The sequence below is a fragment of the Palaemon carinicauda genome, chromosome 15 (genome assembly GCF_036898095.1).
Source record: "Palaemon carinicauda isolate YSFRI2023 chromosome 15, ASM3689809v2, whole genome shotgun sequence".
NCBI classification, from domain to species: domain Eukaryota; kingdom Metazoa; phylum Arthropoda; class Malacostraca; order Decapoda; family Palaemonidae; genus Palaemon; species Palaemon carinicauda.
The window spans coordinates 43,168,624-43,184,109 of NC_090739.1; the positions used below are offsets into that span (position 1 = coordinate 43,168,624).

General features: G+C 40.4%; 1 protein-coding gene across 5 annotated transcripts in view; it reads left to right on the top strand.

The window, feature by feature from the left end:
• The window catches only part of Cnx99A (Calnexin 99A), a 106,984-nt gene that overhangs the window by 56,446 nt on the left and 35,052 nt on the right, over positions 1 to 15,486 (top strand). For all 5 annotated transcript variants that reach the window (XM_068388337.1, XM_068388334.1, XM_068388335.1 and 2 more), the window contains exons 4-7: positions 4,380 to 4,573; positions 5,026 to 5,190; positions 5,343 to 5,447; positions 15,223 to 15,482. In XM_068388337.1, coding sequence (XP_068244438.1) covers positions 4,380 to 4,573; positions 5,026 to 5,190; positions 5,343 to 5,447; positions 15,223 to 15,482 — 724 coding nt within the window. The remainder of the gene's footprint in view (positions 1 to 4,379; positions 4,574 to 5,025; positions 5,191 to 5,342; positions 5,448 to 15,222; positions 15,483 to 15,486) is intronic.

Sequence of the window (15,486 nt, forward strand, 5' to 3'; positions counted from 1 at the left end):
CAGTATACATTGGATCCTTCTTTCTGGTTACGGTTCATTTTCCCTGTGCCCACACATACACTGAATAGTCTGGCCTATTCTTTACATATTCTCCTTTGTCCTCATTCACCTGACAACACTGAGATTACCATACAATTCTTCTTCACCCAAGGGATTGCTGCACTAATTATTCAGTGGCCATGTTCATCTTGCTAAGGGTAGAAGAGACTCTAGCTATGATAAGCAGCTCTTCTAGGAGAACACTCCAAAGTCAAACCATTGTTCTCTAGTTTTGGGTAGTGCCATAGCCTCTATACCATGGTCGTCTGTCTTGGGTCAGAGCTCTCTTGCTTGAGGGTACACTCAGGCACACTATTCTATCTAATTTCTCTTCCTCATGTTTTGTTAAAGTTTATACAGTTTATATAGGAGATATTTATTTCAATGTTGATACTCTTCTTAAAATATTTTATTTTTCGTTTTGTCCTTTCCTCACTGTGCTAGTTTCCCTGTTGGAGCCCCTGGGCTTATAGCATCTTGCTTTTCCAACTATGGTTGTAGCTTAGCAAATAATAATAATAATACTTAAGTATTGGCAGGTGATTTCATCCAAGTCACTTCTCAGTCAATCGCAATAAGAAAGCGTGAATCCTGTCACCATTCTTAAGCAGAGTCGAGTTACGGCACCAGAAGATAGAATTACAGTACAGAAACATTCCTGGAATATCCATTGATAATCAATTTCATGTAACCACCATGGCAGATTTTAATCATCTATACTTTATTGCTACTATCCATCCAATTGAATGTGATGTTCATATTATGAATATTAGGGAAGATTCATGGTAGTAAAGGAAGTTTTTCATTGTAAAATTTACTTTGTCCCTACACGTCTACAAACCCTTATAATTTGGCTATTAAAAATTTTACAAGGTGTCGCTATTACTGGTGGGTAGCAGGGAACCCTGCTCCCTTGCCAACACACCTAGTTGCCATATTGTTTTCCGCCGCCAAATAGTACCCAAGTACTATTGTTATCTTTAGCTGGCTGTTTTAATCTTTTGCTTTTTATTTTAGGTAAATCACAGATCATCATGTGCTAGGGATACTAAGGAAGAAGTGAGGTTTTGCAGTATTTTCCTATTAATTGCAACTGAAAACATTTGCATGTGTAACCTATTGATTTCCACTTTCTTCCACCTATTAAACAGCATTTCTATTTTTTGTTTTTTCCCTTGTGACTGTTTTCTGGTGATGTCAACATATCCCTTGGGAAGTTGGTTCCCTGGATATCATTGTGCTCCATCATAGGAAGGATTTCTGCTACTGCTGAATGTGAGGGGCACCACCTCTCTTCTTTTTGTCAGTGTCTTCCCATCCCTGAAAAGGCACTAAGGAGGCATCAACTGGTTGAGAAGTCTCTTTATGAGAGTTCCTGTTATCTCTTCCCCCATTGGATCATCATCACCAGTCTGGATGACACCTTACAATGCAAAATTCAAGTTTCTCATTCTCTGCCATTCCTTACTTTTAGGAGAACATTGTAAAAGACATTGAATAAGCCCAGGAAGACTGATCGATAGGAGTTGTGTATGTGTGACTCCTCCTGTTTCTTTCCCTATAGGTTGTGGTAGCCTTCTGGAAACAGCCCTGCTTGGTGATTTGCTGAACCGAGGTTCGAGACCCGCTCAAGCTCAATAGTTTTTTGTAATGTCTGCAACTCCCATCCTTGTGAGCTTAGGATGGAGATTCAAGGGATCCTATATGTCTACCTGCTGAGTCATCCCCAGCTATTCTCTGGCCCTCCCTGGTCTTAGCTAGGGTGGAGAGAAGGCTTGTGTGCTGATCATATGTATGTTATGTGGTCAGCCTCTAGTAGGGCATTGTCAATGTCTCTTGCCTCTGCCATTCATTTGCAACCTTTAAACCTTTAAGAGACAGTGCTCTCCCAAGAATTCCATGCTGGTCAGGACAAAGGGCTCTGCCCTTCTTTTTGTTTCCCTTTGTGGACTTGTCTGAAGGCAGTCCTCCATTAGAATTCACATGCAAGCCATCCATGCATATGCACTCCACTTGCTAGCCAATTGTGCGTACTATATTGGGACATGCTACCTTTTGCACACACCTTTAATCCATGTGGACAGGCTGTACATACGTACAGTCCTTTATCTTACTGCCCCTGGCATACTTTTGATAGAAGCATACACGCAATGGTTTTCCATGTACATAGTCTTGATATTCCTGACTTATAGGCATACAGGCTCCGCGTATGGTCTTTTACATGTTGCCTTTCACTTGTATGCAAGCAAGTACTTCTACATGTAAACACCAGAATTCCACACACTCGATATCCACATTCCTGACTTCTACGCGCACAGAATCTAATCATAGTCTTTTCACGTACTGCATTTCACTCGTACTCATATAAGTACTCGTTCATGCATATGAGTAAGGTATGTAGGACACAAACCTTATAAACATGATCATGCGTAAGCACTGATGCCACGAGTACTATTGACTAATCCCACGTCATCCTCGCCTGGATCTGGTAGAACAAGGGTGACGGAACAGTCTAGTTTGGTGGTTAGGCAATGAGAACCTCATCAAGGGCACTCCCTTGGAATATACTTTTCCAGAAATGATTTTCTTTATGGACGCATGGAAGGAGAGATGGGATGCACACTGTAGGAATCAGATCCTCTACAGGTGTTTGTCCAAAGAAATGCTTGCCCATCAATGGGGGAGAAATGAATACAGCTCTTCTGACAATGATGTCATTCCAACTATGTCTGATAGGCCACTTGGTAACTTTAATGAACGACAGCACTACTGTAGTAGCATACATAAGCAAGCAAGGAGGTACTGTACTGCTACAATACCACTCGAAGCAGTCACACTCTTGGGCTCGAGGCCAGCAGTGAAGTGGACAGTAGGGACCATCCATAACAAAAAAAGTTTAATCACTGACAAGCTCATCTGCCAGGGACAAGTCATAGGTGCAGAGTGGCTCAATCATCCTCCTCTTTTCCTGCCTGGGTTGTAGATTGGCTAATAAATTAATAAAAATGGCAAAGAAACTTCTATCATCTATCAATTGATTTACCACTCACCTCGACTAGAAACTTAGTAAGCTTGTTCCCCAGTACAGGACCTAGGAGTGGCCCTAGGGGATGCTCTTCAACATTTACGCTTTTCTGCCTTATTAAAAGGTCAATCAGCACGTGCTTACTAACCCCTAAATCTTAGAGTATCCCCGGTTGCTCTCAAATGGACACAAACCTCATGGTACCCAGACATGCTGATGATCCTGATCGAGGTACCGAGAGAACTTCCCCAATGGCCCAACTTGGGTGGTGATTTACCAGTCATTTCACAGTTGGATACTACCCACCTTCTCCTCTGAGCAAAACACTTTTCCTGAAACACTGAAAAGGAGATAAGGATATCTCAGTAGTTCCTGTGCCATAGAAGGGGTATGTCTCTGGTCATAGTCTGCATTTCTTAGATGATTTTCTGAGTAGATATGATAATTTGACAAGTATTGAAGTATCATAAATTTTTAAAGTATCCTACTGTTATCCCTAAATTAAAGGGTTGGTTACCAATATCGTCAGACGTGGTTTATCATTTGGCTGAGGGTTTTTAAGATTGCATGGCCTTGCAGTCATCAACTACAATTATTGGCAGTGGACCTAACCTTTTACTTGATAGTCCAGCTGCAGGGCAGTAGTTTCCACAGTTAGTGGCTGTGGACCTGGCCTTATAAAAAGCAAGACTGCAAAGTAGGAGCTGTCTTTTTAGTCGCCTTCTACGACATGCAGAGGATGTAAGGTGATAGTATTCTCACATCTTTGCAACAGGTAAATTTTCCTAACCATACAAGTTTGAATCCTGTAATAGGAGTATGTGTTTACCATAGCTGGAATTAGACTATTATCAATTTAATGAGGTGTAAATGATTACTGAAGAGAAAAGCTCCTTCAGTCTCACTGGTAAAAGGCTATTCCTTATCCTTAAGCCAAGGTTTTAGACTGAAGAGTTTAGCACTTTTATCTTCATCAGAGTTCCTAGGCTTATGAGTAGCTTTCAGCAGTTTGGTCCTTGAAACTAAATTTTCCCTTGTGGGATGGCACCCGACTTTTGTGGTCCCTCCAGGACCTGAAAGGCAAGCATAGGTTAGAAAAGTATTGCTGCTTCTTTGTAATTTTATTTGGGTTCTTTCACATTTTCTTTTTTATCCTCAGAACCAGTATGAAAAAAATTTCAATTAAATACTGTATAAGAAATTTTTCTTGGGTTAAAAATATGAATGCATTTTATTTGTTTAATAGCTTTGTATCAAGTTTTGTTTGACCTCCCATTCCCTTTGTATTTTCTTATATTTTTTATTTTTCTTGCAGGTGTTTGGTCTGTAGAAGCACAAGAAAGGTTAGCGTTAAGTGGTGACCAAGGATTGGCCCTTAAATCAAAAGCTAAACATGCCGCTATTTCTGCTCCTCTCAAAAAGCCATTTGTATTTTCTTCAAAGCCATTCGTTGTTCAGTATGAAGTGAACTTGCAGAATGGCCAAGAGTGTGGAGGTGCTTATATCAAGGTATTACTCAAAACAGCACTGTGCTGTTTTTAAATACAATAGTGCATTATTGTAATGTTGGGACAAATCTTTAACTTTGAAAAATAAAGTTTCACATGTTTTTCAAGGACTGTACAGTAGTCCACTTTTAAAGGTTCACCAACTAAAATTGTACATGGATTATATGATATGGTAGTTATAAATAACTTATCAATAAAAATGATAGTAAGAGAAATGGTGATGATTTCTAATTAAAGCTTATGTTACTTTTTATTTGTGTCGCTTGCTAATTAATTCTTTGGTAGTGAAACTGTAGAAATATGCAAATTCAGTAACTGATTAGACTACTGATAGATTTATTGGTCTGTACCTTATAATCGAGCACATGAGTCAATCTGCCTTTAAACAAAGTCATCACCTCTTATGGAGCTCGCTGTAAAATCTAAAATTCATAACCAAATTTTTCATTTCAGTTACTAAGTTCACAAAATGGAAAGGTAGATTTGAAGAATTTCCATGATAAAACACCTTACACGATTATGTTTGGTCCTGATAAGTGTGGAAATGAGTTCAAGCTTCATTTCATATTCCGCCATGTTAATCCTCTTAATGGGGAAATAGAAGAGAAACATGCCAAGGTAAGACAAATTTGAATAGAAAATGTTTTTTTATACAAGTTAACAAAGAGATATAAGGTACACTTCTATTCTGACTGATGAATATTTTGCATGGCAGTAAATCCAAAATGTAAACAGGTTTGTTTTGTAATGTAGAATTTGTCTATTTTCAGAGACCACGGGATAAAATTGAAGAACCTTTCAAGGACAAAAAGCCTCATCTTTATACCTTAATTCTTCGCCCTGATAATTCATATGAAATATTACTTGATCATGAGGTTAGTACTTTGTGGGGCTGAATTTTTTCAGCAAAGGTTGTCTTGAAACTTTTGATGAATTATACAGGATAGTTTTTCTTAGTTTGTTCACCAATACTGTTGGCCATCTTTGTGTCTCTGAGCTCCTCCTACAATCATAGGACACACACACACACACACACACACACACACACACACACACACACACACACACACACACACACACACACACACACACACACACACACACACACACACACACACACAATCTCTCTCTCTCTCTCTCTCTCTCTCTCTCTCTCTCTCTCTCTCTCTCTCTCTCTCTCTCTCTCTCTCTCTCTCTCTCTCTCTCTCTCTCTCTCTCTCTCTCTCTCTCTCTCTCTCTCAATTATTTATGGTAGAGAAATGAAGGAAATTAGATTTTTCAATATTAAACTTAGCCGGTGATTATATAAGCTGCAACTCTGTTGCTCGACAGAAAACTCTACGTTCAAAATACACCAGCGATCGCTATGCAGGTAGGGGGTGTACATCAACAGCGCCATCTGTCTAGCAGGTACTCAGTACTCAATGTAAACACAGAACCAATTTTCTCTCTGTCGGGCTACCGGCAAGACCTACTAATACGCTGTTACTAACTGGATTTGTTTTCACAACTATTTGGTGAAGTACACTATTCTAGTTTTGAGCTTTCGCTATGCAGGTGTTTTATCTTCATCTCAAAACTTGAACTCGTTTTGGATAGATTTAATTAGGGTGACAAAGAGAGTATGGACTATCTTTCACTTTTAAATGGCCGACCCTTCCCTTAGACGGAAGTGTGTTTAGGTTTTTAGTAATTTTGCTTAACACGTTATAGATCTATATATTTTATATCTCTCCGCCTTTATTAGGCCTCTTCGATTAACTTTCCATTTATTACAAACATATAAAGATAATTTTTATGTTTTGTTTATATGCGACCTTTCCTGATAGTAGGCGGTCCTAACTTGGAACCGAAGTTAATCAACGTTGAGCCCGTTATATCGTATTTAGCCTTTAAAGAATTTAAAACTTTTTAAATTTAATGTTTTATGAAAGAATTTCTTTGATAGTCTTCGTACTGTTTTCAAAGATGAACTAACGTTTAGTTTTTTAGACTGCAGTTGTTGACGTTCAGGACGTTCAACATGCGCTCTATCGTTACGATAGAGAGAGAGTGTATCACGGTTTCACTTTGCAGTAAGAGTAAATCGATTCTGACGTTTTGTTCATTCTTTCTTAGCTTTAATGTTTTAAATTCTAAATTAAAGGAACTTTTTATTGGAAAACCTTTCAGTTTTTTTCCTTTAGTCAAATAACATGTTTTTTTGACGATATATAATTGGGCTCTTCTCTTAGGTGCGAAATCAAAAGAGAGAGAGAGATAGAGACGGAGGGAGAGAGAGGAGAGAAAACGTTCCGTTCAAGCGGGTAACGTTGTTCTCGTGTTACTCTCGTCCCTAGTCGCTGTACGGGGAAGAAGGTAAAACGTTTCTAGGGTTTTATTCTTGTCCCCAGGCTATGTGCGGTGAGAGATTGTAAACGTAGTTTATTTGAACTAGTGTTTAGTCTTTCCCAGCCACTGAATTTTTTATCTTTATATATGTTTTCTGTTTTTTGCTAGTATTAAGCAATTACTACCTTTTAATGAGGGTAGAATTGCGTGTTTCAGGTAGAAATCAGTAAAAGTTTCGATTTCAGTGAAATAAGTGCAAAACAGAAAATCAAAGTGATAAAGTGATATGCGCAAAGTGTTACAGTGTTGCGTCCGAGGGTTCGTCTGTTCATGCCTGTCGTTCACCTAGTCCGGGACCTCTTGCAAGCTCCCAAGCCCAGGGGAGAAGTAATGTCGAACGACTTATGGGTTCGTCAGGCCTTGATCAACGAACAGACGTTTCCCTCCGTGGTTTCGGGCGTATCTACCCAAGATCGCCCCACCCACACAAAGACGAGAGAGCCCATTTATTTCTCGTCTGCGGAAGAGGTTTCTCGTAAGAAACCATGGACCAAGGTCTCGCAGCTTATTAAGCGCAAGTCGGTCCCTTCCGCGCAAGTCCAACGGCCCAGTTGTAGCCACTGGGTCAGTTCGGACTCGCTGCAGTCTTCCGACGACTGTTCACCTCCTAAGAGAGGCAAAGCGGTACCGCATCAGGCAGTCACACCGTCTGTTGCCGCACCTGCTCCTGTAGACCCTAAGTGGTCTTTGCTGCAGACTATGCAGTCTCAGTTAACGTCATTGATGCGGGACTTTCGTGCGGAGAAGGTTGACACTGCACCAACCTCTAGCCTACAACCAACCACGGTTGTGCGTCCTGTGGACGCTGAGGCGACCTTCTGCCGCACTCCAGCTGAGAGAGTCCCGCCACCCATGCGTTCCAGTGTACCCTGCCAGCCGCATGTTGACGTTCGGTAACGCACGGAACCTTCCGTTGACGTTCGCGAGGTACAACAACAGTCTAAGTTGTTTTGTTTTGACGCGGTGCGTCAACCTCCGCATTCTAGAGTTGTTTTGACTGCTCAGTATAGACAGTCAAAGCAGTCTCGAGTGAACACTGTATGTCCTCACGCACCTGTTGTGGTTGACAGTTCAGTTGTTGACAGTTCACAGACTGTCAAGCAGTTACATGACGTTGCCTTCTGGTCTGCTACTAATGCACCAGTGAGAGACTCACTGAGGTTACCTAGCTTTTATCGGACAAGGTTCCTGTAGATGAGAAAGTGCTGTTCTCCCTCCTACTGATATTCCCTTGAGGACTCTGTCATTTGGAGAGGAGCCTTAAGCTGCTTAGCCTCCTATGGACTTTAATTAAATCATGATGATTTTTTAAGGATCTTCGTCCGGATCTTGTAACTGCTGCTCCTCGTTCGCCTAAACGTCAGAACTTACACTAGGCCTAGCTACTTCGAAGCCTTTGTTTTTAAGCTAGTGGTCTCTCGCTCTCCTAGAGAGCGTTACGTTGGCTAGGCGACTGGTTTTTGCACCAGGAGGAGTTTTTAGGGATACAGCCTTTGTTTTCCCTTCTTTTAAACTGGCTTATAGAGCTCGAGTCTGATAGGACACGAGAGAAGTTCTCGGCTTGGGAGTTCGTGCCTCTCAATTCTGGTAGACTCGCCCTGGCGCCTAGCCAGGAGACGCTCCAAGTTGTTTACAGGTCAACTTCTCAACTTTTGTCGAGCCTTTGAAGTTTTGCTGTACTATTATGTCACACATAACAAGGCTTTCAGGGATGGTAAATGGTTCCGCCTCAGTCGTTAACCCCGTCTGTTGCCACACCTGCTCCCGTAGACCCTAAATGGGCTTTGCTGCAAGACATGCAGTCCAAGCTTGCGTCCTTGATAGAGGACTTAAATGCGGAGAAGAACCTTCTGGCCAACAACCTTCCAACCAGTTGGTTGTGCGCCCTGTTGACGCTGAGGTAACCTACTCGCGTCTGCCAGTTGAGGTGGTTCCTCCTTCTGGCCAACAACCTTCCAACCGGTCGGTTGTGCGCCCTGTTGACGCTGAGGTAACCTACTCGCGTCTGCCAGTTGAGGTGGTTCCTCCACCGATGCAACCCAGTGTGGGTTGCCAGTCGCACGTTGACGTTAAGCGACGCTCGGAGGTGGTTGTTGACGTTCAGGACGTTCAACAACCAGCAGAGGTGACTTGTTGTGACGCAGTGCGTCAACCTCAGCAACCCGGTAGGGTGTTGACTGCACAACCCAGACAGTCTAGACAGTTTCGGGTTGACGCTGTACTTCCTCGCGCACCCATGGTTGTTGACAGTTCACAGACTGTGCAGCAGTCCCATGATATTGCGTCCGGCTCCGTCACGCATCCACCAGTGCGACCGGATTCAGCGAGTCAGACGTTGCCCACTCCGTTGCCGTTTCCTCATCAGTTTCGGATGAGGAACCCTCTGATGAGGACGTTGCTGAACAAGACGATCAGCCCCCAGCCCTGCTATCCATCCAGAAGATGCTGAAGAAGGAACGCTGCCCAGTCAGGCTGTGGATGAGTCTGGTAGGGACACTGTCATCCGTGGATCAATTTGTGTCACTAGGAAGACTACACCTCCGTCCTCTTCTATACCATCTAGCTTTTCACTGGAAAAAGGACAAGACGCTAGAAGCGGTCTCGATCCCGGTTTCCGGAAAGATAAAGTCTTGTCTGACTTGGTGAAAGGACTATATCAACCTTAGAGAGGGTCTTCCCCTGACTGCTCAGACTCCCAACCACGTTCTCTTCTCGGACGCATCGGACGTAGGATGGGGTGCGACATTAGACGGTCGGGAATGCTCGGGATTATGGAACTCGAGTCAAAGGACAATGCATTTCAACTGCAAGGAGCTACTGGCAGTAAGTCTGACCTGGAAAAGCTTCAGGTCTCTCCTTCAAGGCAAAGTGGTGGAGGTGAACTCGGACAACACCACGGCTTTGGCGTACATCTCCAAGCAAGGAGGGACCTACTCTCTGACATTGTACGAGATCGCAAGGGACCTCCTCACCTGGTCAAAAGGTCTAGACATATCACTAGTAACGAGGTTCATCCAAGGCAACTTGAATGTCATGGCAGATTGTCTCAGTCGGAAGGGACAAATAATTCCAACAGAATGGACCCTCCACAAGGATGTATGCAAGAGACTTTGGGCCACCTGGGGCCAGCCAACCATAGATCTCTTCGCAACCTCGATGACCAAGAGGCTCCCAATATTTTGCCCACCAATCCCGGACCCAGCAGCAGTTCATATAGATGCCTTTCTACTAGATTGGTCACATCTAGATCTATATGCATTCCCTCCGTTCAAGATTGTCAACAAGGTACTGCAGAAGTTCGCCTCTCACGAAGGGACAAGGTTGACGCTAGTTGCTTCCCTCTGGCCCGCGAGAGAATGGTTCACCGAGGTACTTCGATGGCTAGTAGACGTTCCCAGAACACTTCCCCTAAGGGTGGACCTTCTACGTCAGCCACGCGTAAAGAAGGTACACCAAGGCCTCCACGCTCTTCGTCTGACTGCCTTCAGACTATCGAAAGACTCTCCAGAGCTAGAGGCTTTTCGAAGGAGGCAACCAGAGCGATTGCTAGAGCAAGGAGAACATCCACCCTTAGAGTCTACCAATCGAAGTGGGAAATCTTCCGAAACTGGTGCAAGTCAGTATCCGTATCCTCGACCAGTACCTCTGTAACTCAAATAGCTGACTTCCTCTTATATCTGAGGAAAGAACGATCTCTTTCAGCTCCCACTTTCAAGGGTTACAGAAGCATGTTGGCATCAGTCTTCCGTCACAGAGGCTTAGATCTTTCCAACAATAAAGATCTACAGGACCTCCTTAAGTCTTTTGAGACCACGAAGGAGCATCGTTTGGTTACACCTGGTTGGAATTTAGACGTGGTACTAAGATTCCTTATGTCAGACAGGTTCGAACCGCTACAATCAGCCTCCCTGAAAGATCTCACCTTAAAGACTCTTTTCCTGGTATACTTAGCCACAGCTAAAAGAGTCAGTGAGATTCATGCCTTCAGCAAGAACATCGGATTCTCATCCGAAACGGCTACATGTTCTACAACTTAGTTTTCTAGCCAAACACGAGCTGCCTTCTCGGCCTTGGCCAATATCGTTCGATATTCCAAACTTATCGTATGGTTGGAAATGAACTAGAAAGAGTCTTATGTCCTGTAAGAGCTCTTAAGTTCTTTTTAAAAACCTTTACGAGGCCCGTCTGAAGCTTTATGGTGTTCAGTTAAGAAACCATCTTTGCCTATGTCAAAGAATGCTTTATCCTATTTTATCAGACTGTTAATACGAGAAGCTCATTCCCATCTGAATGAGGAAGAACAAGCTTTGCTGAAGGTAAGGACACACGAAGTTAGAGCTGTCGCAACTTCCGTGGCCTTTAAACAAAATAGATCTCTGCAAAGTATAATCGACGCAACCTATTGGAAAAGCAAGTCAGTGTTCGCGTCTTTTTATCTTAAGAATGTCCAGTCTCTTTACGAGAACTGCTACACACTGGGACCATTCGTAGCAACGAGTGCAGTAGTGGGTGAGGGCTCAACCACTACAATTCCCTAATTCCATAACCTTTTTAATCTTTCTCTTGAAATGTTTTATTATTGTTTTTGGGTTGTCCGGAAGGCTAAGAAGCCTTTCGCATCCTACTTGATTTGGCGGGTGGTCAAAGTCATTTCTTGAGAAGCGCCTAGATTAGAGGTTTTGATGAGGTCCTGTTGTATGGGTTGCAACCCTTGATACTTCAGATCCTAGGGGTCGCTCAGCATCCTAAGAGGATCGCGAGGCTCCGTAAGGAAGACGTACTTAAAAAGGCAGAGTAATTGTTCAAGTCGACTTCCTTACCAGGTACTTATTTATTTTATGTTTGTTATTTTGAATAACTGCTAAAATGAAATACAAAATACTTAGCTCATAATAATGTAAACAAGTAATGCTGGTCTCTACCCACCCCCCTGGGTGTGAATCAGCTTATATAATCACCGGCTAAGTTTAATATTGAAAAATGTTATTTTTATTAATAAAATAAATTTTTGAATATACTTACCCGGTGATTATATATTAAAGGACCCTCCCTTCCTCCCCAATAGAGACCCAGTGGACCGAGGAGAAAATTGGTTCTGTGTTTACATTGAGTACTGAGTACCTGCTAGACAGATGGCGCTGTTGATGTACACCCCCTACCTGCATAGCGATCGCTGGCGTATTTTGAACGTAGAGTTTTCTGTCGAGCAACAGAGTTGCAGCTTATATAATCACCGGGTAAGTATATTAAAAAATTTATTTTATTAATAAAAATAACATTTTATACAAAATTCATGATAGTCTGATAATACTTAGATAATAGAACAAGCATTAATTTTTGGTATAGAAAGATTTAAAGGTATCACGTAAAAGTAGAAAATGTTTTAAATTCTACTCAATATTAATTTTCCATATCAGTATTAGACGGAGGAACGTAGAGAGTAGAGGTCCCGTTTTTGTTTCATTTGTTGATGTCGGCTACCCCCCCAAAATTGGGGGAAGTGCCTTGGTATATGTATGTATGTATGTACTATTAGACACCACGATCAAACAGAAAATGAGTTTCCCCTGCAGACTCATTAGCTAGTTAAAGGAAGAATTTTTGTCAGTGTCAACATTCTTCTTATTTAACCACTGCTTATATTAGATTTGGAAAAAGACCATCATATTTCATGTTTTCTCGTAATATGGAATTCTTTGTAATTTTGTTGCAGTAATTTCATTGCATAGCAAATACATATAGGTATAAGAGAATTTAAGTACATGTATAGTAATAACGTTGCATTGCATTTCATCGGAAGTAAAGACATCCCATTATTATTATTAATATTATTATTATTATTATTATTATTATTATTATTAGGTAAGTTACAACCCTAGTTCGAAAAGCAATATGCTACAACCTCAGTGGTTCAAACATGGAAAAATACCCCAGTGTGGAAAGGAAACATGGAAATGAACTACCAGAGAAGTAATGAACAATTAAAATAGAATATTTTAAGAACAGTAACTACGTTAAGTTGAATCTTTCGTATATAGACTATAAGAACTTAAAATAACAAGAGAAAGAGAAATAAGACAGAATATTGTGGCTGATTGTACCCGCAAGCAGGAGAACTCTACCCCAAAACAATGGAAGACCATGGTTCAGAGGTTATAGCTTTAACCAAGATTAGAGAACAATGGTTTTATTTTGGATTGTCCTTTTCATAGAAGAGCTGTTTACCATAGCTAAGGAGACTCTTCTACACTTACCAAGAGGAAAGTATACAATGAACAATTACAGGGCAGTAGTTAACCCCTTGAGCAAAGAAGAAGAATTTGATAATCTCATTGTTGTCAGGTGTATGAGGACAGAGGAGAATGTGGAAAGAATAGGCCACACTATTCGGTGTATGTGTAGGCAAAGGAAAAGGAATTGTAACCAGAGAGAGGAATCCAATGTAATAAAGTCTGGCCAGTCTAAGGACCCAATAACTCAAGCGGTAGTAACTCGACATGTGGCTGGTGTCCTGGCCAACCTACTACCTTTAAGTATTCAGTAGTAACACATTGCACCTCAACATTTAAAAAGGCATAAAAATATATATATTTAACTTGAGTAAAGATTCAGGTATCGCAGGGACTTTTGTTGTTACGTTTTTAGCATTTTGAATATTCCTTTTTTAGTGCAGGTGGTTTTGTAGCTGACCAGCAACTGCTTGTAATACCCCAATGTGTGGCTGGGTTGCAATGCAATGAGTAGTTACCTGCGTCGAAATGGCATTTTCTTTCACAGCATTTATAACTGGTAGTTTTAACATGAGCATTATTGCCTGCATAATTGAGTTCTCCAACTCATCTTGTAATGGATTCTTGATTTGTATAAACTTTTGCCCGGCACTTAGTTATATAAACCTGATCGCATTTTCAAATGGCATTTTCACTTGTTATCTTCTCTCTCACAAATAGATTACCATTATAAATGAGCTTTTTTTTTTTTTTCTTTTTTTTTTAGTTTAATTCGTACTCAAGAGCCGTTATTTTTATTGTGTTCTTATTTAGAAAACAAAAACTAAACAAAACATGTAAATAAAGTTTTTTTTGTTATAGGAAAAGTAGTAGGCGGGACTTGAGCAAAAAGCACGTTGCTTAGAAATAATTTAGTAATTGGATAACCATCGTCAATAAATTTGGAAATCATGAACTACTGGACTACTGAACTATCGCTCTGAAATTACCCCACAGCATATCAATTTAGTTATTCATTAAAGAAATAATGATTTCATTGCATTAATTTCATTGTGGTGTTTTCATTACAGTAATTACATTGCATGATAAAAACATATTAGACCTTTTCATTGCAATGTATTTACGTTATGACACATTGATGTAATGTGCTACAACGTAAATACATTGCAATGATAATGTCTAATATGTTTTTACCATTCAATGTAATTACTGCAGTGAAATCACCACAATAAAATTAATGCAATGAAATTACTAGACACCCTTCAAGAAGCCTTTTTTTTTTTCAAGAAGTGTAGATTTAAAAAAATAGAAATTAGAAGAAAAATTATTTCTTTAATGAATAACTGAATTGATATGCTGTGGGTTAAAAATAGCAACAGGGATGTGTGTGGTGAAACCTGAAATAAGTGTCTGTTAAAGATGGAGAACATAATATAAACAATGTAAAGATTTATTTAGTAAATTTCTTTTTTATACATCTGTGTTAAATCAATTAATTGAATACATAGAATATACTAGGAAATATGGTTAACAATGAATAAGAAAGGTAATCAAGGTATAAGGAATGAATGTAGACTGAAATAAACAGTAAAAGAAGTGTGAATAACAGAAAATGAAAATAAAATAGAAAAAAAGAAAGAAAGGGGGATGAAAAGGTATATACTGTGTCACTGTAATAACTGACTGTACTGAAGTATGTTTACAAGAATTTTTACTATTTAGTTATATATACAAAAATAGCAAAAGATTTAGGACTTTATTAAAGAAAAAGTGAAAAACAAAGTATTTTACAATTACAGTAATATAAACTACAATACAGTTGGTGAAATTTGTAAGAATAATTTAATAAGTTATTTAGGGTGTTAATCAGTCAATCGTAAGTAGGTGTCTTGCCTTTTCTCCCAATGGACACAATTGTGCTTTAATCCATGGCCTGTAAGAAAGCTTCTATACAGTATATAGTTTAGTTTGCATAGAAAAAATGTTTTGTTAAAAAAATTGTTTATTAATTTGGATTACTTCCTTTCAGGTGGTGAACTCTGGTAATTTACTAGAAGATTTTACTCCTCCTGTCAATCCTCCTAAAGAAATTGATGACCCAGAAGATTTTATGCCTGAAGATTGGGATGAAAGGGAAAAAATTCCTGACCCAGAAGCTGTCAAGCCTGAGGACTGGGATGAAGAGGCTCCTATGCAAATCCCTGATCCAGAGGCACTCAAACCCAGAGGATGGTTAGATAGTGAACCAGAGATGATTCCTGATCCTGCTGCTGAAAAGCCAGAGGACTGGTTA